General features: G+C 34.7%; 1 protein-coding gene across 1 annotated transcript in view; it reads left to right on the top strand.

Moving 5' to 3' along the window:
* Positions 1–12,135, top strand: part of TBC1D5 (TBC1 domain family member 5) — a 536,447-nt gene that overhangs the window by 311,058 nt on the left and 213,254 nt on the right. The window contains exons 11-14 of the mRNA XM_077750881.1: positions 2,491–2,593; positions 9,825–9,913; positions 11,423–11,473; positions 11,565–11,634. Coding sequence (XP_077607007.1) covers positions 2,491–2,593; positions 9,825–9,913; positions 11,423–11,473; positions 11,565–11,634 — 313 coding nt within the window. The remainder of the gene's footprint in view (positions 1–2,490; positions 2,594–9,824; positions 9,914–11,422; positions 11,474–11,564; positions 11,635–12,135) is intronic.

Raw genomic sequence — 12,135 nt, forward strand, 5'->3', positions numbered from 1 at the left:
GAGTTTGATTGCCCCATTGCCTATGGAATATTTCCAAAGATTAGTTAAGGGAGAGGACATGCAAAATCGTAAAGCCGTATGATCTAAATCATGGGGCAAGAAGCCTATTTGAAGACATGGCTAGGATGGTAACTAGACTTCTTGTGGTGATCATTCCACAGTATATACAAATACCGTATCATTATGTTTTACACCTGAAACTAATATAATGTTGACTGTCAATTATACCTCAAATTAAAAAACAAAGACAGGTCTAGATTTAAGTCCTCCTAACGAGGAAGAAGGGGAAATAATTTCACTTCTCAGAAGGATTAATCTGTTTTTACCTTAGTGACAGTTTTCCCAAGAAAGTTCTCTTTAGCAATTTATTTTAACTACTTGCATGTCTTTCATCCTGATTACTTTAATTTGGGATATTTGACTTTCTAAGGGCTTTATCAACCTTCTTTTGTCCCAAAGAAGTCATTTAAAAAGTGTGTGTTTCTTTCCTACTTCAGTACGTTTGACGTCTTTCTTAAACACCTATGGCTTCTATGCTATAACATTCTTGCCCTGAATCTACTTTCAGGTTAATTTTTCTCTTCTTTAGGAGCTAAGGTCACTTGCGCCTGCCTAGTCACACTTCCTTGCCTGAGTAGGCACTGTCTGGAGGGGTCATCAAATTAAGACTTAGGCAGAGATGTGAAGTAATCCTGCTCACCCGCATGGGTTTTTTTTTTTTTTTTTTTTTTTACTGGCATCCAAAGAAAAGAGGCCTTCTTTCTGCAAGAGAAAAAAACAAATATATGTATCTGGGGACATCAAAGGAAATTTCAAGCAGAAGTCACATGAACAGATGAAGAAAAAACAGGCTTTAATATGTTATAAAAACTAGGACAAGAAATGAGATGCTTCACAAACCACCAGCATGGTTAACCCAGGAACGTAGCCTGGACTGGGGGGGGAAAGTTATAACTCTCACAAGGAGGCAGAAAAGGATCTGAATGAAGCATAAAACAGTTGAAGTCTCCAGAAAAAGGCCGTGAGCCATTATAATATGAAGTAAAACAACCGTTTTTTGCTCTTTAAAAGACTCATTAAGGAGTATTTTTCTGTTTTGATATTACCCTGCACTTGGCCATGCATTGGTTACTCTTCCTTTCAGCCTCTCATATTCTCTTAAGTTCCAAAGCCACCTAATTCACTTCTTTATCGCCTAAAGTACCAGTACTCGAAGACTAATGATCACCTCTATTTCTGCACATTCACTGCTCACCAGGCACTGTTCCTGGTGCTTTAACGTGATCTCATCTTGGTCACAAGATCAGTATTATTATCCCTATTTGACAGGTGAGGCAGTTAAGCAGTCACTCACTCAAGATTATATAGCTGGTAATTATGCAACATGAATTTGAATGCAGGCTTCTCTTCTCAGGTTTGTTATTTTTCCACTTCACTTCATTATAATGCCCTTTGTTCCTTCCTGTAACCTCTCCTCTTTCAAGGCTTATTCCCACTTAAAGTTACTCAGATATTATTTTCTTTGTTACTTACCTATTCAGAAATGTAGGGTCACTTGGTTGTTTATCTTGATTTGTAAATTCAGCATTCAGAGCTCTCTCCAGACCTGCCCCACCTTTTCTTCTGTCTTGTCCTTCTCTCAACTGGCAGTACTTCATGGAGGCCTCTTCTCTCTCATTACACATTACCATACTGAGCTGTACACTTGGAATCCTCATTGCCTTCTGGGCCTGCATCTTTCCTTCTGATGTGGTTATCTTTCCCACTGAATGTCCTTCTTCCTCCTCACCTACAAATCTTTGTTCAAATCTTTTGTGATTGAACCTATTTGACTGTTAATTTCTAGCGACGTTATTTCTTCCCTTATATGTTTGTTGTGTATTAGATTGCTATGTATTTGTTCTTTGGGTTGTGCAGTTGTATATTCTTTCATTAAAAACAACTTTGTAAGCTCCTTTCAAGTGGATACTGTGCCCTTTTTCTGTTTTCATTACTTCAGAGCACCTGGCAGACTTTTTGATCCAGAGAGCATTTAAGCAATACTGACTGACTTGTTCCATTTGAAGTCTACATTTTAATCAGACAAAACTAACAGTGTGGTCATGTATAATAATCTAAATCCTGATATTCACATTAAAAAAAGATAATGATTTCTTTAAAAAAAGCTGGTGCATCCTAAAATCCAAAGGGGCTAAACCCCTAAATATATAGGCTAGGATTCATTTTGCTTAAGAACTATTGTATCCACCGTGTGAGGACTTTAAGCATATGGAGACTTGTGAAATATTTGGGTGTTGAAATGTATCATTTCCAATGGTTTCCCTCTCCTCACTCTTTTTTCCTTAACATTATCAGTCTCACCAGTGGCATAAGTTAGTTGCATGGCAAATACACACTTGTACTAACACATAAAATAACCCTTGACGAGAGTTTGAGGCTATTTCTTGGAATTGTGCTAGTCAGTTTTAATCCTGTGTTTTCTTTCTTCAGGTTTCCTGAAATGCAGTTTTTCCAACAAGAAAATGTGAGAAAAATTCTTACAGATGTTCTTTTCTGTTATGCTAGAGAAAACGAGCAGTTGCTTTATAAACAGGTAATGAAAATATCGTACAGGTGGCATCCATTGACTCAAAATTTTCTATACAGCTTGACAAATGATAGAGCAATAATGTAGCCTTTATTGTATCCAAAGTTGTATCATAATAGTAAAGCAATCAGAGAGCTGCTTGTCAGCTGCATGGTGAGAAAAGTAAGCTCATTGAAGCACATATGCTTCTTCCTTATTATAAGACATTCCACCAAATTGTCTTCTGTAAGGCGTTCAATCTTTTCTTTCAACTTTTGGGAGTTTGTTTATAAACAGCATCTTTGAAGCCAATCTAGTAATAAAACTTTTCAGAGTTGTATGTATAAATAGTGTTTATAAATACAGCATTCATAGATATGTGACCTGCCTTGTAAAAAATAATCAAGTGTCCTTCCACTCTTTAAAATTTACTGGTAATATGACTCTAGAAAGTTCCTGTACATTTTTGAAAGTTTATGATACTCTTTGTTATCCAGGTATTTGATTTATCCCATTGCTAAAGGAAAGAACATTGTTGGATTATGTTTTGCTCTCACTGAAATGTGAAATAGGTATTTAATATATAAAGAAGTATTTGGATTTCTACTTAAGCTGATAATTTTTCAAAGAAAATCTACAAAGTTGAATATTTTTTTGTGTTACAAATATATAAAGTTGGATATTTTTCTGTATTTCTCAAAATGTATAGTAAGCGGAAATTCAAGCCAAGTTAATAAATTCTCAAACAGTTAGAAGTTATAATGTATGTCCAACTGATAGTGACTTAACTTTACTGTAATATAACAGAAAACACCTGTATGATTAAAGCAATGTATTTATTTTTTTAAATTTTTAATTTTTTTTAGTGTTTATTTTTAAGAGGGAAAGACAGCGTGCCAGAAGGGGAGGGACAGGGACAGAGGGAGACCAGAATCCAAAGCAGGCTCCAGGCTCTGAGCTGTCAGCGCAGAGCCCAACATGGGGCTCGAACCCACAAACCACAATGAGAGCATGATCTGAGCGGAAGTCTGATGCCTAACTGACTGAGCCAAGGTGCTCCTAAACATGTTTTTAAGTTTATTTATTTAAGTAGTCTCTACACCCAGCATGGGCCTGGAATTCACAACCCGGAGATCAAGGGCCACACGCTCTTCTCACTGAGCCTGTCAGGCTCCCCTAGAACAGTGTATTTAATTTGAAGTAAACTTGATCGGTTTAAAGATAATAAACTAAGTCATATTACAATTGTCCTAAATAATGTATTTGTTATTATAGACATATAATACCCAAGGGAACTAATTTTATCTTTTAATATTAGTAATATGTCTTTATATTAATTACATGGCGATAACCACCTTTTAGAATGAGAAATGGAAAAAATATATCTCACTCATAATGGCAATCAATTGCTAGCTACATAACCCAAACAATTTACTTAAATTTTCTAAATCTTAGTTTTGTTAGCAGTAAAATGAGGGCCATAACAGTAATGACTTTATAGAGTTAAAAACTCTATAAAGACTCTATAGTGCTGGGGTGCCTGGGTGGCTCAGTTTGTTGACCGTCAGATTTCAGCTCAGGTCATGATCTCCTAGTTTGTGAGTTCAAGCCCTGCGTCAGGCTCTGTGCTGACAGCTCAGAGGCTGGAGCCTGCTTCAGATTATGTTTCTCTCTATATATCTGCCCCTGCCCCACTCATGCTCTGTTTCTCTCTGTCTCTCTTAAAAATTAACAAACATTAAAGAAAGAAAAACACAGGGGCACCTGGGTGACTCAGTCGGTTAAGTGTCTGACTTCGCCTCAGGTCATGGTCTCGTGGGTTCGAGGCCTGCATTGGGCTCTGTTGTGACAGCTAGCTCAGAGCCTGGAGCCTGTTTCAGATTCTGTATCTCCCTGTCTCTCTGACCCTCCCCTGCTCATGCTCGCTGTCTCTCTCTCTCTCTCTCTCTCTCTCGCTCTCTCTCTAGCTCTCTCTCTCTCTTTCTCAGAAATAAATAAAACATTAAAAAACAACAACACATAGTGCTCACTAAGGGTTCTTTTTGGTATTTGTGCTGGTTATTACTATTATTATCGTTATTAAATATGTTCAAATTCCCACAGAATTTAGAGGAAGGGGAGAATGGTAAAGGCATTTGGCAAAGAACGGTAATTATTCTCTAAATATTCTGTGAGCATGCCAGTATAACAATACTGTGGGAATCAACAGAGATCAGTGGAACAAACTAAGAGCAGGTCCAGTTACATATGGATTCTTTTTTTTTTTTTAATGTATTTATTTATTTTGAGAGAGAAAGAAAGTGAGCAGGAAAAGGGAAAGAGAGAGAGAGAGAGAGAGAGAGAATCCCAAGCAAGCTTCATGCTGTCAGCAAAGAGTCCTATGTGGGATACAAAGTTCAAAGACCAAAATCCAACCAACTAACCAAAAAGGAGACTAGGAGAAAATAAGTATTAATGTAGGATTTTTGGAAGCAAAAAACTGAAAATCTCACTCAGAATGACTTCAACTCTAAGGACTTTATTAACTCACTTTTCAAGAAGTCTAGAGGTAAAATGGTTCTGCAGTATTAGTTCAGTAGTTCAGACTCCTCATCAATGATTCAGGTTTGTTTCTATTTTTCTGTTATCTCCTCATTGTGTTGGCTTTTGTCATCAGGCTTATCTCTTCATCGTGCCCTTCTTTCCAGTATTTGAAAATACTGCGCAGTAAAGGATTTGATGACAGTAAACCCAGTCAGTATAAAGTCATCCCAAGTTGTAGATTTGTTTCCCATTTTTCTTTAGTGGAAGAAAAAAGTCAATTAAAGAAGTGTGGTAATAATGAAGACAAGTTCCACAGACAAGGAACAAAAACCTAGTAACTGCACTCAGGCATTGTGATGCATGTGGCCCACTGCATTTGTAAGGAAGACTAAACAAGAATATGGAAGGTCAGATTCTGGATAATTTAGACAAAACCAAGAAAGTATTATTAACTTACTCTTGGGAATCACTTAGTAAGACTTAATTACTCCCTGTACATGATTAAAATCCTATAGATTCTTTACATAGAAATAATACCTTGCTAAAGAAGGACTGAATATTTAGCCAGATCAAATTTAAGAAAAAAAAACTTGAGTTTCATCACAAGCTGTTAAAGCTATTATTTTGTACTAGGTGACACCCCGTTTAACATCGACCATATTGTTAATAGTTATGGGATTTTATTGAATTAATGAGACTGTTATCATGTAGTAGAATGTCTTGCTGAGTTAATTGAAACTGCAGAGATTATATAAATGGTATTAATGAACTTTGACTGCCTGATGCCTCAGCTTTAATAAAGACTGCTTGGTGGGCTAAATGAACACAGGCAGATAAAAGAACAGGTTCAATTTTGTGAGCCTACAGGCTGTTGATGAAGAAAACTTCGTTACCTTTATGTTCAACTGGCATGAGTTTGGAGTGCAGTGACTTCTAACAATCCAGCAGGGATAAAGACGTGAAGCAAGCAGAAATGCCGATGGTATAGAGGAAAGCAAAATACACATTTAGGGAACCAATACATATACTGACAATATATTATGTTTTATTATGCTTTGTTAAATTATAGCATACTGAATTCATGGCCCTTTCTAAATAGTTCTCTTTTCCTTTAAAGATCCTTATAAACTTGCCACTTGTAATTTTTAATCAGGTTTTACTAGTCTAGAATTAAGAGTAAAACCAACAATCTCTTCAAGTCTATTTGAGAAAATATCCCCAGTTTAGTTAGAAGTCAACAATGAATTTGTGAAAGGTTGTCCTAATGATATTCAGGGGACTCTTAATTTCCATTATACAAAGAGCACCCTTATTTACTGATTCGATATATGATTTAATGTTCTCCTTTTTTTATTTCTCATATTGTAGTTCAACTTTTACCAATACATTGCTATATGGAGAGGCAGATATTTCATCAGTCAGGCACCATCCAGTGAATACCTTCTATGTGCTGAGCCTGTAGTAGGAACTGGATTTTTGTATCTACACGTAGAAATCACTTATCACAGTTTATAATTGTATAGTCATTCTGTGCTTATTTTATTATTGTGTGTCTTGCTCTCTAGAGTGTGAACTCCATAATGCTTAGAAACTTGCCCACTTCATTTACGTTTGAGTTCTCAGCATTATCATAGGTAGTTAATAATTAATTTTTAGAAAGAGAGAAAGCACGAGTAGAGGGCAGGGGACAGAGGAAGAGGGAGAGAGAATCTTAAGCAGGCCTCACACCCAGCATGGAGCTGGACTCGGCTCGATCTCACAACTCTGAGATCATGACCTGAGCAAAAATCAGAAGTCTGGCGATCAGCCAGCTGAGTTATCCAGGCACCCCTATTTTTGAAATATGAATTTGGAAGATGAATTATGCATGAGCAAATGAAGAATCTGGAGAGAATAGTGTCATAGAAACCAGAAGGAAGAGAAAATTTAAAGAGGGTGGGAAGATAACATTTACACAAGAACTCATTCTTATTAAGCCAGTCATTAATTAGAGAATATATGGAGGGGGAAAAGGCCTAATCAGAAGATCACCACCACCACCAGCAGCAACAACAAAAACCTAGTGAGAAACTAAGCAGTTTTATAAACTTTTGGGCTAGAAAATGTGTTGTTCTTTAAAATATCTATTTTCTTCAAGTAATGTTAATGCCATGCCAATAAAAATTGCAGTATTTAACATTTTATTTAACTAAATGATACTGAAGCTTACCTTCTAATTAAGTTAGAATAGGCAAGATAATTTTGAGAAAAAGAATAGAAAATGTGGAGGACTAGAATATTTTATAGCTCAAGTAATTAAAATAGTAAGGTTCTTGTCAATAATGGATAAGCCAATGGAATGCCAGTAAAAGCTGAGAAAAAACAAGCTCTGACTATTCATGTATGGTAAAGACGACATTAAAGAACTCTTGGGAGAAGATGGGTTATTCAAGAATTAGTTGAACTCTTTTGTAGAGAAAAATACCTATTTATTCTTTAGGGCAAAAATAAATACCATGTGGGTAAAGAATTAGCTGTAAAAAAGAAAACTACATACTCCCCTAACCTCGATATAAGGAAAGTCTTTTTAGGCATGGAAGCAAACAAGAAGCCATGAAGGATGATGTCTTGATTTGACAGTTTTAAAGTATACACCTTCACTGTGTTGTAAGATATCATCGAGATTAAAAGTCAAATGATGAGTGTGGAAAAGCATATGTAACAGAAATGACTAAAGGTTCATCTCCTGAATTGGTGAAGAACTGTTAACAAACCTTCATTAGGAGAAAATGGGCAATTCATTAAATAAAAATGGTCAATAAAATTTTTGTCTCATCCTCACTAGCATTTAAATAAGAAACCATTTGACTATGAAGTTTTACAGGATTAAAATAAATAAAACACTACAGATTAGGTATGAAGTGGCAACTCTTAAGCTGTCAAGTGAGGGAACTCTTTCTGAAGGGCAGCTTAATTGTATATATCAGGGACTTTAACAAAGGTCTTTACTCATTTACCCAGAAATTCTACTTCTAGGGCCTTCATCTTAAGTTAATGATCAGAAATAGGCAAAAAAAAATTACCATAAGGATATCTAGCATAGTTTTTAATTTCTTTCTTTTGGTCAGTCTGTCCTTCCTTCCTTGCTTCCTTCCTTCCTTCTCTTCCTTTTCTTCCTTCTCTTCCTTCCTTTCATTTCTTCCTTCCATTTCTTCCTTCCTTTCTCCTTGTCTTTTTTTTTTTCTATAGCTACAGTAAGTACAAGCACTATAGTAAGTAGCTTCTAGTTTGATGATTAAATTATGGCACTTGGCGTTTGGAATACTTTGCGATTATTCCAGGAGAATAAACACCTCGTGATGATTTTAAAGCACACTTAGCAGCACTTAATTCCATTTTTTCTGGATCTCTATCATGCTCTAAGAGATAGGCAAATAGACATTTAAAGTTTTGTTTATTAAGGACGTGGTTACTTAAAAAGATTGAAGTGATGTGTGGTAATTTGTCTTAATCACAAGTAACTATTCAGTGTATCAGAGATGATTTTGTACAAATGTCATTAAGTCCTAATTCAAGGCTAGTGATAACTTATAAATGAACTCTGATAGAGTTCACTTTCATCTTACTTTGCACTGGCCGCTAGCTTTCTAATAATAGCCTGGTGCTTCTAGAACGTACAGAGGGTTATGTGACTGCCTTTCCATCATTCCATCGTGAGAAGTCTCTCTTTCCACCAGTTAAACTCTTCTCTTTGCTTCCATATTTTATTTTTATTTCCTATAAAGGTGGTGTTTTGTCTTATTTTTTTAATAAAAGAGCATCCATAATTATTAAGCATAAGGAAAATGTTAATTTACTCACTTTAAGAGACAGAAAATAGTCTATTTTTAATTTGCCAAATATGTTTGCTGCTGCTTAAGGGGGGAAAGCATCTCAGTTAAAAAGCAAATTACTGTTGTGGAATACCTTGCTTTTCCACATTAATGGATAAATAATGGATTTTTATAGTTTTCTTTTGGAGATAACTTAGTAACTAATATGCGTTTTTGTTTCTGTGCCTATTCCTATAATCCATGGGTAACACTAATATAAAGAAACAGAAAATACAATTGGTGAATTCACTAAATGAATTTAATAGTAACCTTATAGTTGAAGTAGACAGGAAAAAATTACGGTAGTTTTCAGATTAAACATGTTGGAAATCATACTTACTTTGAAAACTTTGTTTGCTGTCATACCTGCTAGAGATTGTTTCTTTTATTATCCAGCATTTCCAGCTAGCTGACTTCAGCTCTTCCTAAATCTACAGACATCCTAATTTTGAGCCATTATATAATGAAAACATTGGATGTAATTTCCTTAGGTCTACAGTTCTCAGTTGCCCTTCTTACTGCAGATCTTTACACTGTAGCTCATGATTATAATTTGCATAAATGAAATTCATATTTATGAGTACAGTTCCTGAAGCAACTGACAGGTGCAAGGTTGTCTGCCATGCCAATTTATTGTTTGTTGTGTCATTTAAAAGAGAAATGCTCTCCATGTTTTAAAGAAGAAGAATTTGTGCTATGGTTGAATTGGAATCAAATTCTAAAAGTAAATCTCATTTTGTAGCTTTTCATTTTATGCGTTTCTCTAAAATATGGAAATGTTGATGGTGAGGATCAGTTGAAGAAGCATTTAGCTGAGCCTGTTCTGTCTACTGGTGGGCCCTCAACATCTTTCCCCTCTCATTTCTCTTGCTCTTATGTTTCAGGGCATGCACGAGCTCTTAGCGCCTATAGTCTTTATTCTCCACTGTGACCACCAAGCTTTTCTTCATGCCAGTGAGTCTGCCCAGCCAAGGCAAGTTTTTATATAACCTCCATCTGTTTTTTAAGCCTTGCTATAATCATTTTAACCTGAGAATCTTTTACATTGATGGTACTTTTGTAAATTATAAACATTTGGTTGTGTTTCACGTAGCTGATTGTTAATTCCGCTTAATAGTTGTAGTCCTATAGGCCATGGGCAAATTTGTAATTTTAATAGTCTTTGCAAATCATAGATCTGTGCCAAAGACCTCTCTATAACTAATAGATCAAGAAGACGACATTTTTGCTGTAATGGCAAATTGCTATTGATTGATAATATTCATAAATACCATCCTCTAATGAACCATTCTTTCACTACAAGCTTCATGAGAACCTTCTCTGTCAGCTTCTTTCCCCTCTCCAGGTTTGACTGAGTTCAAGTCATAAATAGGAGACTAGTACCCCCAAAGAACCCCAGTCTATAAATAAACAAAAATGGTTTGTCATGTAATTTATTCTTTACAGCAAGTAACTTTAGTGATTATTTTTAATTTAGGCTAATTGTTGGAATATGTTTTCTAACTTTAAATGCCCTGGTGGCCTAGAGAGGTAGCCAGGAAGTATCTTGGGAATGGATGCTGTGAGATTATAAACCTTTGTCGGAAGTATTCCATAGGCTGACCCATCCATATGCAGAACATAAAAAATTAACACATAATGTTTTATGAGTTTATGTAATTTTTATTAATTAAATATAGCCATCCATTTTGGTCAGCATAGAGTCTTTGTTAAATTAACTTTTGTTTACTGTATTACAGATGAGTATTTTTAGTTCATTTTGAGTTTTTCTAATTATACTGAGTTTATTGGATCTGACCAGAATAACTATATCTTAATTACCCTTTCTTCAGTTTTTCTGAAGTATGATAAGGATGAAGTTAGTATTGTGATCCTGTTTTCATGCCAGGTTTTATCTTTTTAAAAACATGTGTACACAGTATACTCACCAGGAAAGTATAACTGATTGAAAATTACTTTTAAATAATTTGGACATGCTGCTTTAGCAGTTTCAAGCCATTGAAAGGTAAAAGCAACACTAAAGTAAATTTGAAAGAGGTACTGTCACTATTTAATGAGTGTTAAAATATTATAAACATAGAAGCCATTAAAAGAAAAAGAATGTTTTGATATGGTATATTTGACCAGTAAGTAAATAATTTGTTTTGTTTTGTTTTAAAAAAAACAAAATAGATTGTGAAGTAATCAATTTATTCTAGATCAGGCACATGCAAGGAATATATTGTCACCTTTTGTATTTGTTCTTTGGAGCAATAAGGTACTTCATTGTGGCACAGACAAGGTACCTAGTTTGTTTTTGATATTTATAGAAAGAGGAGGTTTCGTTTGTTGATGGAATTACTTTTTTTATTTAGAAAGAATGATTTTTTTTTTCATTTGCACATTGTATGAAAGTTGGTTTATGAGTGTACAATAAGGTAACCTCTGCATTCCCTTCAATTAAAAAATTACATATTTTGATTCTTTGTATTACTTTTTTAAGTGAGGAAATGAAAACTCTCTTGAACCCTGAGTATCTGGAACATGATGCCTAGTAAGTACAAAAGCTTTCTGTTAATGTTAATTTTTTACACCATTTCTACTTTAATGAGGGTTTAGCACTGTATTATTTTTCTAATTTTTAGTGCAATGTTCTCACAACTTATGGAAACTGCTGAACCTTGGTTTTCTACTTTTGAGCATGATGGTCAAAAGGTAAGTATTATAGTACAGATCTTTTCAATATATTTGGGGAAGCAAATGATCTCAGTAAGTAGTAGCAACATCTAATCAGAGAAGCAAAGCCATTATTATTACTATAAAAAACCAAAACTTTAAAAATACTTAAGGAATAAGATTGAATTGGGGATCTAAACCATATTGCTAGTAAATTTGGTAGATGTATGGTAATATAAGAAATTTGATATAAATAGAAATTTTATTTTATATGTCAATATATTATCCGTGCAATAGAACTGCTTAAAAATTATTGTGAATTTTAAATGCAGTGCATTTATTTACTTGATCTGTTGTTATCCTAGTGAGTTGATAGACATACTGAAGTGCATAGATTAACTTTCTATCAAATAGGTTGTCTTAGTTTTACTAATGCATCACTACTGAATTTACACACTTAGCATCGATACCGTTTATCCTTACTCACTTATTCTTTTTAACTATAAATTTTATTGTGTGATATAACTGATATATCATAAC

The sequence above is a fragment of the Crocuta crocuta genome, unplaced genomic scaffold (genome assembly GCF_008692635.1).
Source record: "Crocuta crocuta isolate KB4526 unplaced genomic scaffold, BGI_CrCroc_1.0 scaffold279, whole genome shotgun sequence".
Classification (NCBI taxonomy): domain Eukaryota; kingdom Metazoa; phylum Chordata; class Mammalia; order Carnivora; family Hyaenidae; genus Crocuta; species Crocuta crocuta.